The sequence below is a fragment of the Phyllopteryx taeniolatus genome, chromosome 9 (genome assembly GCF_024500385.1).
Source record: "Phyllopteryx taeniolatus isolate TA_2022b chromosome 9, UOR_Ptae_1.2, whole genome shotgun sequence".
Lineage (NCBI taxonomy): Eukaryota > Metazoa > Chordata > Actinopteri > Syngnathiformes > Syngnathidae > Phyllopteryx > Phyllopteryx taeniolatus.
Window position 1 is genome coordinate 13,865,836 of NC_084510.1, and position 24,137 is coordinate 13,889,972.

The following is a 24,137-nucleotide window of genomic DNA, read 5'->3' on the forward strand; positions in this document are numbered from 1 at the left end:
GTTATTTTTCTCTCTCTCTGCAGGCATCTGCTTGGGCCAAGGAATGCAGTCATTTTTTGGAGCAGGTAGAGTTAGGGTGTTACTTGCCTCAAGCCACTCTCAGCACACTGCAGCTGTACGAAGAGAGATTAGGTGATGAATTCTCCACCCGGCATTTCCAGGCCTTGAAATCTAAAGCCTGTTCTTTAAGATCAGGGTCCTTGGGTGCGATGAGCATGTGGAATGCGGCTTGGGTGCATTGCCAAGAAGTCAGGCAGCGTCTTGAGAAGACGCAGAAGAAAAAGGCATGCAGAGATAAGAAGCAGAACCAACAGACCACAGCCCTAAACACTCATGGGGAAGCTGGAGGAATGGAGATTAAGCCTGAAATGAGGGAGGATGAATGGTCCCTGACCCAGCAACCAACCTGTCAAAAGGATGTAGTTCATATCCCTAAAAGTGAACACGCCACAGCTGCATCGTCACTCTTGAAAGGGAATGAAGAAAGGGAACTTCAAGCTCTGAAGTTACAACGACTAAGGAATGGAGAAACACGTACTGGTCCACAAATAGTCCACTTTCATCCAGACATAAAATGGAAATCAAGAGGGCATCACAGTGACATTGACCTGAGTAGAACAGCTTTAGTTCAAGGAGATGCTAACATCCCACGGTACCAAGTCTTGGGTCGGTCCATGAGTGAGGGATCATGTATAACCACTCATATGCCATTTTCCATTGGTGTTTCACCTTTTAATGTAAGACAGCCACTCTGTCAGAGGAATAAGCAACTATTGGAACAAAACTCAGAGCCTCTCCAAAATCTGTCTGCTCCCCACATTGAGAGTCTGAGCTTCAAATCAAGAGATGGCAATGAGGAATGTCCCACCAAAGAACATACAACCTCAACCCAAATCTCTGAAGATAGAAAGGAGATATTATTCATATCAAAAGACAACAATGGAAGCAATGTTTTGTAAGTTATGCTCCCACCCTCAATTTAAAGTATCACAAGGTCCTGTCCAGGAAACATGAGTCATGTTTTGTTTCAGTGAGCAGAACCTTGAATGCGCTGCATTACAATGAAATACTTTGTATTTTCAGGAAACTGCGTAAGATCATGGAGGAGCTCCTTTCCACGGAGAGGGAATATGTTAAGGCTCTGGGCTATGTTCGAGAACACTACTTCCCCGAGTTGGAGAGGAGCGACGTGCCACAGGACCTCAGGGGCCAGAAGGGGAGTATCTTTGGTAACCTCGAAAAACTTCATGACTTTCACCGCCATCATTTCCTGAGTGAGCTGGAGAACTGCGTGAATGAACCCTTCAGGGTGGGACGCTGCTTCCTACGACATGTAGGTGACATATGGACGGAATGGTTAATTTCTATACCTGCAATTTCACTATTAGGAACAGCAATAATTCAGCATATATTTTACTAACAAACTATATTTTGAGCACACAAAACACTCACACACACACACAACTAAAAGCTCAAATTTTGCTATCCTGAAATAGCGATATATCATATACTACACTTGGTAATGTCAGTGTGACACATAATGGGAGTGATAATGCTTTTATCTAATGGTATTCATTTCATTCTCCTCTTTTTAGAGAGAAAACTTTGCTTTGTATGCCCTTTACAGCAAAAATAAACCACAGTCTGATAGTCTTCTCATCAATCATGGAAAGGCTTTCTTCAAGGTGAATAGCATTTTTCTCTGAATTGAATCTTTCTTTCAAACCATGACATTTTTTAACATGGGAGGAGGGAAAATTAATGATATACTTTACTGTAAGAATGATATTCAAAGCCATGCTGCACCTGTTTCATCTTATATTCTCCTGGTTAGCATGCAAGCACAACATAATTCATGTACTGATAGGATTAGTTATCAGCAATTCTTCCAATGTTATTCATGTTATTTAGCCAAATGTCTAAAACTCTTAAATCAAGGTATTTTTCATTTGATGCAGGACTACACTTCTTATACGAAAAGGCAATAACATATTCTCACTGTTGACTGTATTAGCATAGCACATAGCTTTCATGCTTGTTGTGGTGTAGTTAGTTGTATGAACGTCAGCTAGAATAATAGGCTTTAGTTTCTGATAGCGGCACTCTAAAATTTTAACGTTAGCTAAGAACTCTTGAATCTCATTGCTCAAGTGTACGTATGTTCCTTCATGGATTTTACAAACCAGTATCCACCTAACTAGCTCCAAATAGGTTTCAGCAAGAGATCACTTTACCTGTGCATTTTCGGCCACCCCTTTTTTGACAGCTCTCTCCTGTGTCCTTGTCCACCAGCAAAAGCAGCTAAATCTCAGGGACAAAATGGACCTTTGGTCTTACTTACTGAAACCAGTGCAGCGGATCAGTAAGTACAGTCTGCTGCTGCAAGACATGATGAGGGAGTGTGCACCAGGACAAGTCCGAGAGCTGGCTGAACTCAAAGTTGCCTTGGAGCTAGTTCAGTTCCAGCTCAGACATAGCAACAATCTTCTGGCCATGGACGCCATCCACCAATGTGATGTGAGAACAAGCCTACTGTTGTACATATCTGTTTGTATGTCAGAACAAGGGATTAGCAAAATATTCAGTTATTGATCGTAGGCGAATTCAAAAAATGTTTCGAATTGAGGTGCAGAAGCACTGTTGATTTCGGCCTCAACTTGTACTCAATCATCCTTCATCTGGTTTGGGCAAAGTTGCATGGAGGAGTTTTAGAATGCAAATACTTGTTCCATCTGCTCTATGGAATGGAATGTGGAATGAAAGACAATCAATAGCATGTCCCATCAGAAGTCATTTTTCATAGGAAATATTCCATCTGTTTTATGAATAAATGGACTCTATTACAAAATCTTCAAAAAATGGAGAATTCCATCCTGATTGAGGTTTGGTATAATTCTTTCTATGGCCTGCAGGTTAATCTCAAGGAGCAAGGGCAGCTCATTCGCCAGGATGAGTTCGCTGTAACATTCAGGAAGAAAAAATGTTCCCGTCATGTTTTCCTCTTTCAAGAGCTCATCCTCTTTAGCAAGACCAGGACGACAGATGTGGGGAATGATACATACGTCTACAAACAATCATTCAAGGTACACACACTAACTGATATTTTTTTAAATATAAAGTCATGGAATCTTACTGACAGTTGCCGGAATACGTTGTACGATATACTGTACTCAAAGTGTTGTCTCCAACTTATGCAACAAGTTAGTGAACTGAGGAGGTTTGTGTGTGCTTACGTTTGCACGCTTTTCAGCAATGATAAAACTTTTACTGAACTTGAGCATATTCCTCTGTTATACATGACCAATGTCCTAGAACACCACATTCACTCAAAGCCATATACAAGTTAATGTTTTAACAAACAACGCATTCATTTTTAATAGATGCTAAAAGACACACTGCTGCTCCATCCATGAATACGTAAATATAGTTATGACATACTGTATTGCCTAATTAAAAGTAAACTTCACACCTCCAGTCACAACAACCAACCACCAATGAATAATAATGACTGTGGTTTTTGCATTCAGACGTCAGATGTTGGCATGACCCAGAACACTGGCGACACCGGCCTTTGCTTTGAGATTTGGTTCAGAAAGCGAAAAACCCAAGACACATACACACTGCAAGCAGTTAGTCGGGAAGTGAAGGAGGCTTGGACCAGGGACCTGGAACGGATCCTGTGGGATCAGGCACTACATAACCGAGGTACAGCACTGACAGTTACAGACACACACACACACAAACACGCACACACACGCACACACACGCACACACACACTGGTGAATCAAATTATACAATTAGAAGCAGCACATTTCTTATTTCAGTATTATTTCTTCCATGTGTCCAACAGAGGTCCGTATGCAAGAAAGAGTGTTCATGGGAATTGGAAACAAGCCCTTCATGGACATCCAACCCAGTGATGCAGCTATCAGTAACAGAGCCGTTGACTGTGGACTGATGGCAAGAGGTAAACTAATATCCATTATTTTATAGTATTATGGGCAGAATATGCTATAACTGCCTCACAGCTTTGTGGTTCAGGGTTTGTTTTTCTCTGGATATCACAGCTTCCTCCCACATCCCAAAGACATGCCCATGAGGTCAAGTGAGGGCTAAATTGTCCATAGGTGTGAATGTGAGTGTGAATGTTTGTCCATATGTACCCTGTGTTTGGCTGGCAACCGGTCCAGAGTGTACCCCTAGCTAAGATAGGCTTCAGTTCACCTGTAACCATAATGAAGATAAACTATATATAAAATGGATGCATATATATCTTTCTCTCACCATAACTTTTGTGTTTCATTTGTGCTGCTCTCCTTAGAAAGCAAGGTGTTACTCAATCTTGCACCATATGGTCCACACAATGGGCTTCCTGGGGCACGACCAAAATCTGCTGGTTCACGGAGTACTTCATCTTCCTCCTCTTCGTCAGGACTGGGTTCCCTGTCCCCGACAGCATATTTCTGTGGGCCAAAACAGAAGGAGATAACAAGTGGCTTTGAAGGATACGTATCACCAGCAGGGGTTCTAGAGGAGGATGACATGGACCGTGAGAGTGGGAGTCACAACTTATTGTGTAATTGTCAATTTCAACTGTCATCTGATGAAATTGCGTACAATTTGGTCCAATTATGTAGACAGTGAGAGTTTGCCATTTTGCTATACTTCACCACAATGGACTTGATGTGATGACTTTTGACTTGAATCTAAGAATTAATGTCATTTACGATTTAATGGCTACAGCCATTTTCCATTTAAAGTTTGGGCATCTGAGATGATTAACCATCATGTTTAATATCCGGATGAAAATCCTTGAAGTGAAAATCGCTGAATTCAAACTTCCCTCAATGGAGAGGCATTGGTAGGCCTTCACTTCAGCCACTTTCACTTGCTCCTTTCTTTGAAAAGCATGCTCTATTGATTCTAGATCAGGTGATTTACTTGGCAATTAAAGAATAGTCTACTTGTTTGCCTTCAAAAAGTCTTGAGTTGCTAATTTCAGTACCTGACTGTAAAGACACATTGAATGATGGCAGAAGATGGCTAGTTATAGAAAAAATTTTTTCCATCCATTTTCTGTACCGCTTTTCCTCACTAGGGTCGCGGGCTTGCTGGAGCCTATCCCAGCTATCTTCGGACGAGAGGCGGGGTACACACTGAACTGGTCACCAGCCAATCGCAGGGGACATATAAACAAACAACAATTCGCTCTCACATTCACACTTATGGGCAATTTAGAGTCTTCAATCAACCTACCATGCATGTTTTTGGGATGTAGGAGGAAACCGGAGTGCCCGGAGAAAACCCACGCAGGCACTGGGAGAACATGCAAACTCCGCACAGGCGAGGCCGGGATTTGAACCCCAGTCCTCAGAACTGTAAGGCAGATGTGCTAACCAGTCACCCACAGTGCCGCCAAAAGATGATTTACATAGAATAAAGTTGCGAATCAATAGTAACATTGAAGATCAGGAAAGTCAGATAAGATAATCAGATGATATACAAACAAATATTGTAAATTGAACAGCTTGTGATCCAAAGCATACCACACAATGTGTCAAATACAGTGGACGCAGTATTATGACATGGGCATGTGTGGGTGCTAATGAAATAGGCTCACTCGTGTGAAAAGATGGGATCGTGATGTGTATATAGGCCTATACTATCTAAAGTAAATGATGCAGATGAATAATGACCATTCACATACTGTGAAACCAACTCAAGACTTGAAGGGTAAAGAAATTTCCTTCAAACAGTGCATGCTTTTCAATTAGTGAAGGACATTAGTGAAGGCAGCAAAGACCCACAAACAAGCAGCAGGTGAAGGTGGCTGTCATGCAATTTACCACGCAGACCCTTCATTCTCTCCTGACTCAGTCTTGTCTTTGTACAGTGGACAGCTCAGAGTCTTCAGGAGAAAGTGTCAGTGGCCTCAGCAGCTCTGCTCACAGTTGCCGCTCTGCTCTGGAAAGGGAGGCTGAGGACGTGTCTTCAGTCTGTATCTCCACCATCGCTGTCACGGAGGCGGCAGAGTCCAGTCAAACTGGAGCTTGCAGATTCTCTGAGCAAAGCCAAGCACCAGTTGCACCTCAGGTCAAAAGCCTGCTCTGTGCCAAGGTGCAGTACCAAGCCTTGGGGTTCAATAATCTTTGTTAATTTTGTCATCATGCAATCTTGATTTTATTATCATCACGTTTGCAAACAAGCTTTTATCATACCTTAAATTACACTTTGTTACAGAACTTAAATGTTGGCAAGAACACTGAAGTTTGAACAATCACACAAGGTCTAGTGACACTGTGGGTTACAGCGTCGTTGTACATAATTTATTATTTGCAATTCTGATTAGCTAACTCAGTTTTTTTTCTTTTTTTTTTTCCAGATTGAGAGTCCCCGAGAGGGCCAAGATTACTTGGTAGCAGCTGATAATGCAAACAATCTCATTCTGTATAGTATTGTATAGATCTGTTTTCTAATCTCAATTTTAAAAAAAAGTCTATTCAACAGTGATTAGTTATAAAATATGCACTTGACACAGTCTTGTATAGCCTGAATTTAAAACATGTAAACAGGATCATAGCAATATTTAAGTATCTGCTTATTATATATACAGTTATTGCAAATTTAATAACAATTGAATAATGCAGTGGAATAACAATGCAGACACGAAGCACCATCAGTGTCTCTAATTAACAGTTTGAGGGTACTATTACTTATGGTTACTAAGACATACCATTGTATTATTTTGTAATCGATAGCTTTCTGTACATATGTATCCAGCTTGATGTAAACACAATTTGTCTTTACAACACTAACATGTTACTGATATTAACAGTTGTATGCCTTTCTATTTGGCTCAGTGATGTGTATGTTTGCTTTATACTGTATTTTTATTTGTGGCTCATATTTTTCTAATAATAAAACAAATTTCAAATGGACAACCACAATAGGCTTTTCATGTTTAGTTTTAGATTGACTTTTGTTTGTTTCTGTTTTGTGGTTATTATAATTGTATTGTATTAAACACATGCATAACAACCCCTAATCACATTAAAACAGCTTTTTTTTGCAACCACAATCAAAACAAGTCATGCTGACATGCTCCCACTTGCTTATTTTTTTCACACTGCAAGATAAAAGATAATACTGCAGTTTCCCTCTTATTAATCTTTCCTCATGACTATGTCATAAATATGTTTTTATATGGAAGTGGATGTTATTGAGGGAAGAAGTACAAATTGCTAGCCAAGCCTTCCTTGGCAAAGGTCTCCAGTTGTTTCCACTGTGCGAGTTTGGAAAGAAGCCTGGCTTTGGTTTCACTCTTTGTGTGACGTAATGCTGAGAGTATGGAGCCAACGGTCGTGTTACTACGAGTCTGCCCAGAGTGCCTCAAATCATACTCCTGCACAGCTCCATTGTCCTGTCCGTCTCTTAAGACTTAGTGTGAAAGGGCATTATGAACTTTCAATAATTATGTCTTGGTGTTTGGCACGGCATTTCACAGCAACTGTGATGACTTTTATAAACATGAATTCAGGAAAAATCTACTACAATCATCATCCATCCATTGTCTTTACCGCTTATCATCACTAGGGTCACGGGCTGCTGGAGCCTATCCCAGTTATCTTCGGGTGGGAGGCGGGGTACACCCTGAACCGGTCGCATGGCACATAGAAACAAACAACCATTCGTACTCACATTCACACCTACGGGCAATTTAGAGTCGTCAATCAACCTACCATGTATGTTTTTGGGATGTGGGAGGAATCCAGAGTGCCCGGAGAAAACCCACCCAGGCACGGGGAGAACATGCAAACTCCACACAGGTGAGGCCGGGATTTGAACCCCGGTCCCTAGAACTGTGAGGCAGATGTGCTAACTGCGCCGGCTACTTCAATCATTTAAGATTAAAACGCCACCTTTTGCCTTTTTATCGTGTTTTCTGCTGGGTCCAGATTCTCATTTTCAGTGGTGCAGCCAGAGCATTTTCAGTGGGGTGGCCAACGTTTTTGGAATGTCCCTCAACAACCAGTCTTCGACGGAGTTTCACAACTTCACTTTGTTTTATTGGTTTATTTTTCATTCATTATTTTACATTATATAATATTAATAACTTGAATGTCTACTGTATATTTGAAGATTGAGTATTAGCGGGTAGTACTATGTTGTAAATGAAAATGATAAATAAACTTCAAGATAATTTAGAAATGTCCTTATTTTTGAAAGAAAAGCAGTTATTTTTCTCAATGAAGATAACATTAAATGAATCAGAAATGCAGTCTACATGCAGTTTGTTAATGTAAAAAAAAAAAAAAAAAAAAGTGCTTCTATCAAAAATAAAGACGTTTCTATGTGATCCCCCAATTTTTCAGCGGTGCAGTAGTTGATGTGTACTTTCTGTATAAATAACTGTGTCTTTTCATGGAAAATATGGACTTGTCTCGGTGACCCCAAACTTTGAACAGTAGTGTACTGTATTTGATATTATTTTTACCCTTATTTAGAAGTCTGGGATGTTTACCATTCGAGCAGCATAGGTAAGGAAAGAAAATAATAAGGTATAATAATAATAATGAATAATAATAATATTGCAAAATATGATATTATTAGGTGGCACAGTGAGCGACTGGTTAACACATCTGCCTCGCAGTTCTGAGGACCCGGGTTCAAATCCGGCTCCGCCTGTGTGGAGTAGCATGTTCTCCCATGCCTGCGTGGAGCCTGATGATTCATGTTTCAAAATGTTTCACACAAATAAGAGTTTTAAATTAACACGCATGTTTTGGGAATGTGAGATAAAGCTGGTGTAAGCGGAGAAAAGTGAGAGGGAGAACATGCAAACACTAGAAATGAGGGCCTGAGTGGCGATTTGAACCCAGCACCTCTAGGCAGATGTATTAACCTGTACTCCATTATAATTCCCTCACTGTAATAGCTTTCTAGAAAGTCTTCTCAGACTCAAAAGAGTGGAGGCTACAACAAGGATATTTTCTTCCTTTGCCCCCGCTGTAGGTGCAGTGATCATATGGTCCAAGACAGAACGTCACTGGTGTTCATTTGCGCAGTGCCGTGCAAGAGGAATGCTGAGTAATTTTCACATTTTGCAGTTAAAAGGTGCAATGAACAAAGGATGTCATTGATGATGACTGAACTATTGACTTGAGCATTAAGTAACCCACTGTGTCGTATATGAATGCCTATAATTTACCATCCTATTAGTGCTTCCTGAAAGCCATCATGACATCATTGTTGAATCATCCAAACTATTCTGCCGCTTCTTCAGTGCAGGGAAGTTCCACTCTAACCTAAATGGGAATTGATTCAGTGGGAACCCCCCAGACCCTCACCCACCCCAAATACACACACTCACATCTTTTTGAGGGGAGGGTCATATCACGCCCACTCAGCATACTTGAATGGGGAGGAGGAGGAGTACAAATAACATGCATATAATGACAAACATGCACCTTATTTCCACTAAGCTGGTCCACGCGTGACACTCCAACCCAAAAACACAGTCATGGCTCAAGGTATGTCATACTCACGCCAATTAGTTTATTAGCACTCGGGTCTTCATTTATTTAGCATGAAAAGTAATTTATTTATTCATTATGTTTGTTCTTTTTATGTATGTATAATATGTTCTTTACTGTTCAGTGTAATTTGATGATGAGGAGGATGAAAAGTTAATGCTGCTTAACATTAATAGGACTTTTTTTTAAAGCAACTTATTAGATATTTGGGATGCTTCAGCTGTCTGCATGTCCTGCATAAACACACACACACCACACCTCCAAGAATTTACGCATGTTAAAAAAAATGAAAAAAAATAAAATAAATGACCCTGTTGTTTGAACCTTTTGAAACTGGACCACTCAGAATAGCAGCAGAGCAGCTGGAGATTAGCCTCCCTCCCCTACCCAGTAAAGAAATTACCCCTGGGAGGATTTTTTTCACTTCCAGAGAGAAATCAGTCACCTTGTCACCTTCAATGTCAGCGTGGACAATTAATAGCATGCCATAATCTATCTTTAGCTTATTGCGTTTAAAATGGATGCATACAGTGTGTCTTAAATTTTGACGGCGATATGACAGAATACATTACAATGGAAAGTAAAAGAAAATATGTTTGAAAAGAAACAAAGAATAACAGTAGAGTCATCATGAAGGAGAGTTTACATTTTCAAAAGGGAGGAGGAAGAAGGAAAATATTTGTCTAGACCTACCGCTCTTTTTCTACATATCTTGTCATGTTAATAACAGGCTATTCATACAATATATTCATTGATATATGAATATATAGCACGGTGGACGACTGGTTAGAGCGTCAGCCTCACAGTTCTGAGGACCTGGGTTCAATCCCCGGCCCCGCCTGTGTGGAGTTTGCATGTTCTCCCCGTGCCTGTGTGGGTTTTCTACAGACACTCCGGTTTCCTCCCACATCCCAAAAACATGCATTAATTGGAGACTCTAAATTGCCCATAGGCATGACTGTGAGTGCGAATGGTTGTTTGTTTCTATGTGCCCTGCGATTGGCTGGCAACCAGTTCAGGATGTACCCCGCCTCCTGCCCGATGACAGCTGGGATAGGCTCCAGCACGCCTGCGACCCTAGTGAGGACAAGCGGCTCAGAAAATGGATGGATGGATTAATATAATATATCACATTTTCAACCGGATGCCAGCAGTAGTCATAATGTATAATTTTTGTCTCTAAAAACTGGTATGTAAATGAATGCTACTAACTAAAACAAAATGTTTCTACAATACACTTCTGGTTTTGTATATGTCTGTTTTTGTTGTATGTCACTTGCTTTCCAGCTGTGGGCTGCTGCAAAAAGCATGCAACTGAAATGTCTCATTACATGGTTGGTACTAAAAGTGAAGATACACTGTTTTTATGTTTACAGGCACATGTTTGTTTTTTGCCTTATAAGGTAAACTCAGGCCTCAGCTGCTCTTATCGAAGCGCCACATGGCAGCCCACAGATGATAGCCAATGTGTGGGAGTGTACTGTCAAGGATGAATTGCACTTCTGTGCTATTGCATGCTGTATCTGTGCAAGTGAATTAGATGTATTTGTACTGGCTTTAGTTAACATACAGTATACCCTTACCGAGGGAATAACAGCTGTTTCCCATTAAAACACAAGTATGCCGGTACTGATGGATTCCGGTCAGATGCGTTCATCCATCCATCCATCCATTTTCTGAGCCGCTTTTCCTCACTAGGGTCGCAGGCGTGCTGGAGCCTATCCCAGCTGTCATTGGGCAGGAGGCGGGGTACACCCTGAACTGGTTGCCAGCCAATCGCAGGGCACATACAAACAAACAGTCATTCACACCTACGGGCAATTTAGAGTCTCCAATTAATGCATGTTTTTGGGATGTGTGAGGAAACCGGAGTGCCCGGAGAAAACCCACGCAGGCACGGGGAGAACATGCAAACTCCACACAGGCGGGGCCGGGGATTGAACCCGGGTCCTCAGAACTGTGAGGCTGACGCTCTAACCAGTCGGCCACCGTGCCGCCAGATGCGTTCATTTTATCTTAATCTTTGTAATTGTTTCCACATTCTATCAGCCTAGTATTTGCTTTATTGGCCTCATCAAAAGAAGGTATAAAAATTGATTTGTTGGATGAAATACTTCATTATTTTTATTTGCAGATGGTATCTCACTTTCTTCACATCTGTGAAACAATATAGTGATTTTTTTTAAAAATGATATTTGCACAGATCAAATGAAATGAAATGAGTGCAAGTTGTGCTAAGGTCAAACCGCAAAGCCGATCCTCATTTCTCCCAAACTAAGTCATGCCACTCTGTTGGATTTATCTTACCCAACATTATAAAAAATAGACACAAAAGGAATGAAGACGCTGGTTTCTTTTTCTCATGAGGAGGGCGTATGGGAGATTGTTCAGATTACAGCCTCTCAGTACGCTCTAAACAATTTCTCCCGTCGCTCCTGTATTTATTTGAAATAGGGAGGTTTCTAAGTTTACAAGACATAACGTACTAAGCTACAAGACACAACACACTAAGGGTAGGGTTTCAAGGTGAAAACATGGGACCAACACCACGTCCTTCTCTCTGATGATTCCTGCTGAGTCATCTTCTTGAAGGCGAGACATCTCCCTTTCTCAAAATTGTCCATAAGTTTAATGCAAGCTAAGCAAATAAATGATAACTTCTACAATATATTTAACACACTCCCACCACACTTCAGTTGTACAGCCAGGTCCACCACCCCTGTCCTGCATTGTTCCCCTCCTATCCCTGTCCTGTCTAGTCCTGTTCTATACTGTCCTGTCCTTCCCTCACAGTGTGTAGCACGACTGACCCATACAACACTCAAATCCAAAGTGTCAGTGTACTAGTTATATAATGCTTTACTTTCTTCATCTTGTTTATAGCTAGTGCTTTGTCTTTTGTTGTCTTCTATTCCTATGTTATTTAGTTACCTTATCACTGTCTCTCCTTGTTTTTTTCTGTCACTCCCCTTTAAAAACTTTACTTTGTCTAACTGAACAACTGTAATTCTCCATAAATATCCATCAGAATACAGAGAAACCACAGTGGCATCTTAAAAAGTACACTGCTACACAGTAAAACTGCTCCGGCATAAAAGTGATACTTTGACCTAAGAGCCGAACAGGACATTAAAAAACAAAACAAAAGTCATGTTGTCATCTTTAAGAAATTTGCTCCAATTTGTTGCACAAGTAAAACCGCAGCGTAAAGGATCAGACTGGATCCCCATTGGCTTCATATAAACCAGCAGGAAGTCTTTGAGGCTTAGTCTGTGTTTACTTTGGTCTCGCCTGACCATGGCATCGCAACCTCGTGCTTGTGTGCAGCCACTAAGAAAAAACAGACATGGGGATGGTTAACCTTCTGACATGTCATGAAGTGGCCCGTTTTGGCTGGAGACCAACAACGAAAGCGATGAACAGAAAACGCTTCAACAGGAAATCACAGGGTGGGATTGTTAGTCACGGCACACCCTGGAGAGGAGTGGCTGTGTGTTTATGTGCGTGTGTGTGCGCACGTATGTGTGTGTGTACACGTGCACGCCTCATTGTAAATAAATGTTCTCCACCTTCATTTGTGAAAGAGTCATGCAGTGCACCGTTATCATCATAAAACAAATGCAATGATGAGGAGCTTTGGAAAGTCCCCAAGTGAACGTAACACACCTTTTTTTCTTTTTGATAGTCTTGCTGTCCGTTGCAGTCTGATTTTGTCCTTCTTTATGGCAGCACAAAACCAGACTGTGAAGGATGAACACAGAACCGATTCAATGACTGCTGTGTAGAACTGCCTCAACAGCTCCTGTGGCAGGAAGCTGCAGGAAGTACATCCACTGCTGGGTCTTGTTGAGGATGGAGTTGATGTTGGTCTCCCACTTCAGGTCCTGAGAGACTATAATTCCCAGGAACTTGAAGGTCTCGATGGTTGACACAGGGCAGTTGGACACCGTGAGGGGCAGCTGTGGCGAAGGATGTTTCATGAAGTCCACGATCATTTCTACCGTCTAGAGCGTGTTCAGCTCCAGGTTGTGTTGGCCACACCAAAGCTCCAGCTGCTCCAACGTCTCCACTTCTTGTCGATATGCAGCCTCGTCACCATCTTTGATGAGGCCGATGACTGTGGTGTTGTCTGCAAATGTCAGGAGTTTGACAGCTGGGTGCCTTGAGGTGCTGTCGTTCATGTAGAGAGAGAAGAGCAGCAGAAAGAGGACACATCCTTGGGGGCCCCCGGTACTGATGGCGCGTGTGGGTGAGGTGATGTCCCCCAGCCTCACCTCTCCCACTAAACTGCAGGGTCAGTAGCCCTTGTTTCTATTCTCCAGCATCTCCTGTTCTCAAGATATTTGACTAGGACACCATCATTTATAAATGTAGCAAAGCTTTTCTGGTCGGATACCCTTCCTAACACCAACCACAGTTTCAGCCATGGGATTAGTCTTTGGTTATCCAAGACCTACTCACAAGGGAGCAAGTTTGTCATCTGTGTCTATACCCCAGAGACCTGCTCAGTTTTTTGGCACTGACCACACGTCAGTCATAGAGTGGATAGTATCCACATCATACTCAGATTCAACATCTTTCTACTGTTCTGGTAAAAAAAAAAAAAAAAGTGAACAATACTTTTCTGACTGTGCTTCTTTTTCAAGCTTTTCTATAGCACAATGCTATCAAGTATTGGCACACAATTGGAGGTGGCACTATGAGGTGTGTCAGAAAGGTTTCAGGACTGGTGTCACAAAAGACATTGCTCAAGTTCAAACTACAAGAAGTAACCAAAGTAATCTCCTTGGCATCTAAATGCACTTCCCGGCCCGGTCGTTCTGATTTGGGGTCATTCTCTTGAAGGGTTTTTACGCTGTGAAGACTTACTGCACATTCTCCATAAGCCTCTTGGAGACCTTTGAGACACTCAGTTGAGCCCCAGGAATTTTAAAGGACAATTGAAAAAAGTGGTAATTTTGTAGTGAAGGAATGTCCAGACTCGGACTCCTTCATTTTGCAAAGTACTTTGTGATCATTTTATATGAAATGTGCTATGTAAATAAATGTTACTAACATACTTACACAACATTTTTAACATGGTAAAACCACATGGTTCCACACTACAGTACACTTTTTAGTGTCACCTGCTTTCCAGCTGTGGGTTGCTGCATAAAGCAACAAGTTGAATTGGTCTAATTTCATAGGTGGTACTAAAAAAGAGGAAATAACTTTTTAATGTACTTTCTTATTTATTTCCAAAGGTTTAATTAGTGTTTTGACTGAAAAGCAACAAACAGGCTTGTTGTTGTTTGCTTATTGAAACTCCACTTCGTGGGTCGCAATAGCCAATATGTGGGAGTGTACTGTAGAGTCACAAGTCTGAATATTACACAAAAAGGGTCTCTTTTTGGTCATGTAAAAAACAATAATCTTACGAGTATACAAACAAATTTTACGAGAAGCACGTTTTATTTTTTGCAGAGAAATTTTTTTTTTGTTTTTGTGAAAAACTTAAGACCAATGTTGGAATTTAAATAAGAGAGTATCCAAATTCTCACACCAACCTACAAAGAATTGAGAACAGCTGCATACAACATTAATTTCTAAGAAAGCTTTTCTATGGTCATAGAAAACATAGGAAGCCACTGTCAAATGTGTTATTCTACTTGCCCAATTTCACTGTACACTAATACATATCGTAACATGACAGAAAGTTGCAGATGTAAAACATAGCACAACTGCTTCACCAATTTCCGGAAAACTATGTGGAGGAGTATGGCATTGGCCAAGGAAGAAAACATTACATAATGTTCCCTACTTTTTTAAGCTCTCGACATTGATCGCTGGAACTTGGAGTGTGACCTCAACAACACAGACCATTACACTGACCTCAACGGTGTGGACCGCCTGATCGTGAGGAGGGGCCAACCGTTCAGCATCAGCTTGTACCTTCGCTCAGGAAGCTACCAACCAGGACACAGCTTTCTGGACTGCATTGCGGAGACAGGTGACATCTTTCTTAATTAGGATCAGTGGATGAAAACTAGGAGTGGGTTTGGGTTCAAATCTCAGCTCAGTTGTTCTTCCTATGCTTGGGTGGGTTTTCCTTCAACATTCTGTTAATGTAAGACTTTAAATTGTCAGATGTGACAATCTGTAATAAAAATTGATGGAAGTACAGGTTCAAACTACTACATTCTGGTTTGAGTCGCATGTTTTTACAGATTTCTCCATTCACTTAAATTTTCTGGCAAATGCTAGAATCAAATATATACATGAATCAAGTGAGGAATAATTACTTTTTCAGCTTGTAAATATTTAATATGTGCTACACATTTTCCAAAAAATAGCCCTCTCTGACTGAAACATGCTCTGAGAAGTTCCAAAGGTGGAAAGTGACCTTCTGTGGTTGCGTCCTGTTAGGATGTTAATAGAATGCTAGACACGCCCAGTGGCAGTGGATTACCTACCCGTTTCATGCTGACACACGTTGTTTTGCAGCCGATTGTCTCTCCAGACATTCAAGAGAGGAAATGAGATGTGATGCTGATGGAAAGGAAAAGGAAACACTGACTTTTTTTTATTTATTTATTTTTTTTACTCTAGCCTCATTTACTGAAGCTGCAGTATTGTATTTATTGCATTGTGCACACTTTTCTCCAACTGGGGGCAATATAATTCATTCATCAACTTCTACTTGTCTTCTAACATTTTGTCAGCTTGTAATGCCCACAGTGATAAGACTTCTTGCCAACAAATCAGACAGTTCCAGCAGGAAGTGCTACTTGCCAACAGGAGACGTGTGTAATTACTGATAACAGTGTCGACCGTCTACCATTTCAAGTTAAGCATATTTTAATGGGTTCAAGGAGGATCCTTGAGTCCATGATCCCTTTGTCTTAAGTGGGCAGTGAAAGATGTGAAGGAATTGTAAGCATGCACGACCAGTCTGAGGCTTATGTAACTTACCAGAACAGCAATCTGAGAATTTGGCCATTTAGGGCCACAAGAGTTCCAAATCCTTTGGGTCATAATCATTTGTTATTCTACTGTTCATTCGCATGAAGAGATTTAGAGTTTGGGTAGTTTAAAAGCATTCCCTTGAGGTTTGTAAGACTCAAATGTTTCACTTCTCTTTCCTTCTTTAACCACAATTACTTCTCCAGGTCCTCAGCCTTCTGAGCAGTATGGCACCCGGGCCTCCTTCGGTCTGTCGGCCAACATTGACACTTCGCGCTGGAGTGCGGCGGTCGTCAGCCCCCCTGGAGACACGGTGGCGCTGTCCCTCTGCGCCGCCCCTGATGCACCCATAGGACGCTACATCCTGACCATGGGACATTCTGCACGGATTGAATTCATCTTGTTATTTAACCCCTGGTGCTCAGGTGGGTAAACAGAACCTTGTGTTAGTTCTTGTACTACACATCTATGTGAAAATGTATGAAAATGAATTTAATGCTCATGTCTAGTGGGTGGGTGGGTGGGTGCATGGATGGATGGATGGCCAGACGGGCAGATGTAGGGTTGGACAGTGAGCGATTCCGGTTCCTTATTTTGATTCTAAATGATTCTTGATTCCGATTCTTTTAGTGGGCTGGGTCAAAAAAGGTTTGCATGGTTTAAATAAAGGGTGTCCAAATTATGAACATCCATTTTCTTAGCAGCCTGCAGCATAGACTAAAATGAACATTTGACTCGGGGTTCTTCATAATCTGTATCAATAGCAAACCTATGAACTCAAAGGCAATGTGTGTGGAACCAACCCAATTGACTTAATAGTTATTAATTAATGTTTCAGCTAAAAGTTAGATATAGCATTGTTAAAATAATTATTTTGGGACTGATTTATCACTTCAAATGGTGCAAGTTTTAACTTGACTTACTGTTTTAAGCTTGTAGCCTTTTATTTTTAAGGGTACGCACCGGAACTGAGCATTTTGGCACGAAAGTAACTTCACACGGCACCGATGATTTTTGTTTTGTTTTGTTTTTTTAAATGGATGGAACCAAATGCTATAAAACGTTGATTCCTTTGTTCCTTTGATTCCTCCAATGAGGCATACGGTTTGTGTTTCTGATACTGTGAGATAACGTTGATGTGAATTCTGTCCCAATTCACTGTGATTTAAAGTTGCTTCGGTTAAGTTTTAGCTCAATGTTAATCTTTTTTTTTTTTTTTTTTGTCATCGGTTCTTATGTTGGTTTGAAGACTAAAATAAATGCTAAAAACCATCAATCCAAAAGTGCAACCAACCATTTACCTTGTTAGCTGTCTCAATGTTGGCATAGACACTGTGGTGACTGGTCATTCATTTTAACAAAGTTAAGACACACTTGTTCACCGCCGCTGATGGGCACAAGCACTTCTTCATGCGTGTTCTTCTTCGTTGTTGTTCGCCACTTTTTCTTCGAGGTCGGCGGACTGTAGGAATCGAAACTGGGAACCGAAATATATAAATTTGAATGATGCCGGGAGAACCGGTTCCTATGGGTTCTCGATGCCCAACCCTTGACAGGTGGTAGATACAGTAGATAGATGAGAGATGGATAGATACAGCTATAGATATATTTTGTATGTATTAATTGATTGATCAATTGATTGATTGACTGTTTTATTGAGTGAACATCATTACCCCAAACAAGTGTATCTGCTGTAATTTATTTAAATTCTAAGAAGTGCATCAGGATCAGTATGCACATGCACATGCACAGCCACAGTTTGTTTGACAGTGTTTCTTGGCAACAGGAGATCCAGTATATATGGACAATAAGGAAAGTTTGGAAGAATATGTCTTGTCCCAGGATGGGATCATCTTTCGAGGCAATGCCAAACATCCAATAGCAACTCCGTGGAACTTTGGCCAGGTACCAACAGCAACACTGAAGTTGCCAGCCTTAACTCACACTTGCATACCCTTGTTTGTTGCTGAAAGCCAAAGCTCTGCAGGATCACACACATTTATAAAACTTAAGAATAATTCCTCCAAAATCCAGAGGTATATGATGTGTTACGCAACCGCAGAGATGACCATATTGAAAAAAATGTAATCAATGCTATTGAATCTAACAGCAAACAGCAGAGGATTGTTATAGTTTCCACTCTTAATTCTACTTCTGGCATCTCCAGCACATGACTTATGTGATTACTGAGGCTTTATGTGCTTCAACTGCACCTGCTCACTGGTTTTCAAAGCATGTTTCTCACATATGATGTTCTTCAGTTGATGGACGGCAATAACCTTTTTTTTAATTACACAGTTTGAAAGTGGAATCCTGGATGTGTGTCTGAGGATTTTGGATACGAATCCTAAATGTCTGCGTAATCCAGGCAAAGACTGCTCAGGCAGGAGAAATCCCATCTATGTGTCAAGAGTTCTCAGTGCTATGGTGAGTTAACTTTCTCACCATACTGTATTGTTTGTTTGTTTGTTTGTTTGTTTTGTTTTTTATTCCATGTTGACACAAATTTTGCCTTACAGGTCAATTGTAATGATGACAAAGGGGTTGTGCTGGGAAACTGGACAAATGACTTTGATGGGGGGGTGAGCCCCATGTTCTGGAAGGGCAGTGTGGAGATTCTGCGCAACTGGGACACACAAGCTTGTCAGCCTGTTCGTTTCGGCCAGTGCTGGGTGTTCGCTGCTGTCGCCTGCTCAAGTAAGATAGGACAATGTTGAGCGTTCCAACCTATCTAAGGAAACAGTGACACAATGCAGAAGTGTATAAGTGAAACGTTATGATGTATATTTTGATGTCAATACAGTATTGCAATACTCATGCATGTATTCACACTGTAGTTTCCAGAGCTCTTGGCATCCCCTGCAGAGTTGTCACCAACTACTACTCAGCCCATGACATCAACAGCAACCTCGTGATTGAACGCTACATCAACGAAAATGGGGAACTCCTTCGATCCAAAGAAATGATCTGGTATCCATTTATCAAATTATAAAACTTTAAAAAATTATTCAAAATATCATATTTTTCTATAATGATGACTTTACTTATATAATGGGTGTTTCCATTGTTTTTAATATATCCCAATTTTTACTTAATGATAATTCATCCATCCATTTTCTGTAGTGCTTGTCCTGATTCGGGTTGTGGGTGAGCTGGAGCCTCTCCTAGCTGACTTTGGGCGAGAGGCGGGGTACATCCTGGACTGGTTAACCAGCCAATCAAAGATTAATAATAACATCGTTTTCATTTGTATTTGTTATTTTCTCTTCATATTATGCAACTCAAATACAGGGATAACAAACACTCACCGTCCAAACCATTAAGTAAAACATTAAAATGTAATGAGACCAACAGAGTGACTTACTGTAACTCAGACTGAATCTGTTGCCATCATAAACTTCGTTAAGTCAGGTTTTAACATTGCTAAATGTCATACAGGTATAAAGAACATTTAATTTCCATTTAACAAAACTAAAATAAAGTAAAACTACTCACCATTTGAAGACATGTAACAGGACACGTAATGGAGAGAGAAAAAGATGTTTGTAGTGCAATACAGTCACAGGTAGTATTTTATAGGTATTGCTTGAATTAATCATTGTTCTAGGTCTGTCAAAAAGGACAAAGTAACCCACTTGCAGAGTTTTTTTTTTCCATGCTCATTGAGCTGAAGCCTTTTAAGGTTTCCACTTGAAAGTTTGCGTGACTTTGAGGTGTATTTTTCAATAAAAATTTGGTTGAACTCCAAATTGTTCAACTTTTGTGGGCCTTTTTTTAATGTATATTTTGGGGATTGAGTAAGAGTGCTAAGCACTAGGTCACTGTAGGGTTCCTTACAGTGACCTAGTAGTTGGCACGTCTGTTCGAATCTTGGCTCTGGCCTTCCTGTGTGGAGTTGTTGTTCTCCCTGTGCTTGTGGATTTTCTCCATGTACTTCCTCCCTAATTCCCAAAACATGCATTTAGGTTATTTGAAGACTAAATTGTGCGAAGGTCTGAATTGGCGTGTGAATGGTTAGTTCTATATATGCCCATCGATTGATTGGTGACCAGTCAAGGGTGTATCTCTCCTCTTCTCTAAAGTCAAATGGGATCGGCTCGAGCTCACCAACAATCCTCATGAAGACAAGAAAGTGGATGGGTCATTAATTTCTGACCATGTCAATCAAAAGAGAGCATTATTATGTTGGCAAAGGCAGAATTTTTGATTCAATTCTTATTGCTTAGTGTGTATATTACATATGATTTCAAAGTTAAAATTAGAACCCCTGGCAGTTAGTAGATTATTTAAAAATACAGAACCAACTTTGGCTGTAGGGATTCAGACGTCTATGATGTCAGTGAATCGTGTGTACTGCACATTGAGCTGTGCTTATCGTGATGGTACCTGCAGGAACTATCACTGCTGGGTTGAGAGCTGGATGACCCGACCAGACCTAACTGGTTCTGCTTATAACGGCTGGCAGGCCAGTGACCCCACGCCTCAAGAAAGAAGTGACGGTAATTAACCCTTTTGATTACGGAACCTTTCAAACATTTGTACTGTATCTCCGAATAGGAATGTGGAACAAGTCACAACACCCGCATTTGTCCTTTCCAGGAGTGTTCTGCTGTGGGCCCATCCCTGTCAGGGCCATTAAGGAGGGTGAGCTCATGTACAAGTATGACGCCCCCTTTGTTTTTGCTGAAGTCAACGCTGATGTCATCACCATCATGAAGAAAAATGATGGCACTACATCCAAAGTCACATCGACCCAATTGGTTGGAAAGATGATTAGCACCAAAGGCATTGCCAGTGACCACAGAGAAGACATTACTCACTTCTACAAGCACCCTGAAGGTAAGCAGCAGTGCATCATGCCAAAACATACTTATTCATCATGAAAGGTTAAGTTAAATGATTGTGAAATTATTCCATTTCTCTGTATTGTCAGGCTCTGATGAGGAGCGTGAGGCCTTCAAGAAGGCCAACCACCAAAACAAGCTACTCCAGCTGAAGGAGAACGAAGGCCTGAACGTGACCATCAAAGTCTCCACCGAGATGAACAAGGGCTGCGACTTTGACGTGTTTGCTGTGGTTACCAACAACACACAGAGCGACAAGAAGTGTCGACTGCTCTTTGGATCCTGCGCCGTGTCCTATAATGGCTTTCAGGGAGGGAATTGTGGCTTCAAAGATTTGCTCAATGTTGAGCTGTCACCTGGAGGAGGTGAGCAAGCCTCACCGTTGTTCTTGTATAAATGTATATGAAGTGTCTGGAAATGACATCTGCACAAACTAAAGCAAGGGTTCTTCACCAGGGGGAGAAAAGTGATGATGATGCTACTAGTATTTTCAATTTGCAACAATCAAGGGGTGAGGCCCAAAGTGCTATTATTTCACGGCACCTCAAGACCCGAGCGGCACCTCTCTTCTCAACTGGTCTTTCCCATGGTCATTAAGTTGCAACCCACTTTCAACTAACTAATTCGTTTTTCAAAAGCCTTTGAAAACACGTCATGATTTACAAAACCTACATTCTGCTTTCCAGAGCTAATGTTTTATGTATTTATTACGACCAATTTACATTATAAAATGTATGTGTTGTTGAACAAAATGCTCCAGACTATGCGTGAAGTTTATCAGGGCACACACATTCCTATTGCCCAATGGGTATAACGTGTCAATACCACACTACGCCGATGACCAAACGTCGACACATTATAGCATATTAATTGGCAAAAGATATCGGCCCCGGGGGACTCTTATTTACCTGCGGTCTTTACCACACACTTAACAAAAAATGATCAGAAATATTGAACATGTTCAACCGCTCAGATGGTTTTCCGAGCAGAGCTGGAAGGAAAAATCGCTCTTTACACACCGTACCTTACCGGGATCTTTTAGAATTGTACAAAAGATTTGCATTTCCTCAAAACAGTCCGATACAGGAAGAGCAGGAAAATGAAAATGGCGAATTGTGTCATTTCCTGCTAAAATATACCCATTCAACAAATAAATAAAATATTAGTTGGCCCCTAACTGTATATTGCATTGTTTTCTTTCAGCCAGGAAGGTTCCACTAAGGCTAAACTATTCGAAATATGGTGGGCTGCTCACTGAGGACAACATGATCCGTCTGGCAGCTCTCGTGTTCGACTACGCCACCCGGCAAGCAACGTTGGCAGTGAGAAACATTGTGCTGGACAATCCTGAAATTAAAGTCCGAGTGAGTGTTATAATGTGCAGTGATGAGGAAGCACATGTTTTGACTGTACTCACAATGAGGCCTCTTTGGTGCCTTCTGCAGATCCTGGGGGAACCCAAGGAGAATCGCAAACTGGCGGCCGAGATCACTCTAAAAAATCCTCTGCCGGAGCCATTGGAAAATTGTTGCTTTAGCATGGAGGGGGCCAACCTGACTGGAGGAAGCATCATCTCTGAGAGGTTGTCTATGCTCCATCATATCCAATGTCTATTTGTCATTGACTGGCTTTATATCAGAATCTTACCTGCAGATAGATACCGTTTCCATCCAACTACAGTATGAGTAATCTTCCCACCACTGAGGAAATGGATGGAGGGATGTTACCTTCAATCTTAATCAATGCTTTAGGTTAAAGTGAAATTGTCTGTGGTTTCTCTTATCAACACTTATAACCTGAGCAGTTCAAACATTATTGCTCACTTGTCTGTGTAAAAAGATAGAACTGTCACGATTGCAGTATTAATAGTTATTTGTCACGTAAATATTTAGGTTACCGCAGTCCTGTGAGATTGCTTGCCACTAATATTTACTTTGGCCCACAGGCTAAGCTTCACAGTGGGACCTGGAGAAGATGCCAAGGTGAAAATGTACTTCACTCCCACCCACAGTGGGCTGAGAAAACTGGTGGTCGATTTTGACAGCAGCAAACTGTGTCACGTCAAGGGCTACAAAAACGTCATCATTGGAAAATAATCAAATAACTTGTATTGACCACAATTACTGTTCGTGAGACAAGAGCAATACGAAGCCTTCACCAAACAACTCTTCTTTGCATTATGTAAAACATAGCCCTACAGATATTTTTAATTCAGAGACAAAAAGTGTAATGTGACCTAAGAATAGTTCAACGTTGGATAATATTTTTGTATATAAAACTGCAAATAACCATTTTATACGTGCATTTCTTTAAAATGTACGTTTGAATACTGAAGTGATGTTTGGCATAATGCTGTTAAAGTGTACAATTACCGTTTTTAGTAAGTCTTCATAAAATATATACAGTATTTCTAAACATAAAGGTGCAGTGGATGTTTTTTATTTTGCAAATATTTGAAGCAACTGAGAATCAATTACTATAGAGTGCAATCTCCAACGAACACATCATTCTGTGACTAGTTGACTTCCAAGTTGTTCTAATTTCAAATAAAATGTAGTGAAATAATTAGTTCCAGGCTCAAACTGGTGTTTTCTATTCATTTGCTTGATTATAATCAATGTGTGCATGTAATTAATTGCATTGGTGGAGTGCAGCCCCTCTTTCTTATGATGCATTTCTGGTTCTGTTTTTTTTTTTTTTTTTTTTCTTAAATCACATTTTGCCATCTGTGGGGACATTACACAAACCAAAAAAAAAAAGATTTTGTGATGTCACAGGTAACGATGGTTTGAATTCCAAATTTTGTTTGACTTTTGA

At 40.8% G+C, this 24,137-nt stretch overlaps 2 protein-coding genes across 5 annotated transcripts in view; both read left to right on the forward strand.

Moving 5' to 3' along the window:
• Window positions 1–6,948, forward strand: part of quo (quattro) — a 31,494-nt gene extending 24,546 nt beyond the window's left edge. For 2 of the 3 annotated variants that reach the window (XM_061785455.1, XM_061785456.1), the window contains 10 exons: window positions 24–955; window positions 1,084–1,333; window positions 1,596–1,685; window positions 2,293–2,517; window positions 2,913–3,083; window positions 3,528–3,705; window positions 3,852–3,968; window positions 4,323–4,577; window positions 5,895–6,118; window positions 6,384–6,948. In XM_061785455.1, coding sequence (XP_061641439.1) covers window positions 24–955; window positions 1,084–1,333; window positions 1,596–1,685; window positions 2,293–2,517; window positions 2,913–3,083; window positions 3,528–3,705; window positions 3,852–3,968; window positions 4,323–4,577; window positions 5,895–6,118; window positions 6,384–6,464 — 2,523 coding nt within the window. In that variant the 3' untranslated portion in view covers window positions 6,465–6,948. Of the gene's footprint in view, window positions 1–23; window positions 956–1,083; window positions 1,334–1,595; window positions 1,686–2,292; window positions 2,518–2,912; window positions 3,084–3,527; window positions 3,706–3,851; window positions 3,969–4,322; window positions 4,578–5,894; window positions 6,119–6,241; window positions 6,301–6,383 lie in introns of all 3 variants that reach the window. The other variant, XM_061785457.1, reaches the window with a different exon arrangement.
• A 2,485-nt stretch (window positions 6,949–9,433) lies between these two features.
• On the forward strand, window positions 9,434–23,889 carry tgm2b (transglutaminase 2b). Of its 2 annotated transcripts, none has more exons than XM_061785357.1 (13): window positions 9,434–9,531; window positions 15,344–15,523; window positions 16,683–16,901; window positions 18,263–18,381; window positions 18,775–18,903; window positions 18,996–19,173; window positions 19,314–19,446; window positions 20,869–20,975; window positions 21,076–21,315; window positions 21,410–21,685; window positions 22,524–22,684; window positions 22,766–22,902; window positions 23,266–23,889. In XM_061785357.1, exons 1-13 carry the CDS (start codon window positions 9,522–9,524, stop codon window positions 23,414–23,416), a joined length of 2,040 nt encoding a protein of 679 aa, XP_061641341.1. In that variant the 5' UTR covers window positions 9,434–9,521; the 3' UTR covers window positions 23,417–23,889. The 2 variants fall into 2 exon arrangements, with proteins under 2 accessions (XP_061641341.1, XP_061641340.1); XM_061785356.1 differs by lacking the exon at window positions 9,434–9,531 and adding an exon at window positions 12,957–13,828.
• Window positions 23,890–24,137: the final 248 nt, after the last annotated feature.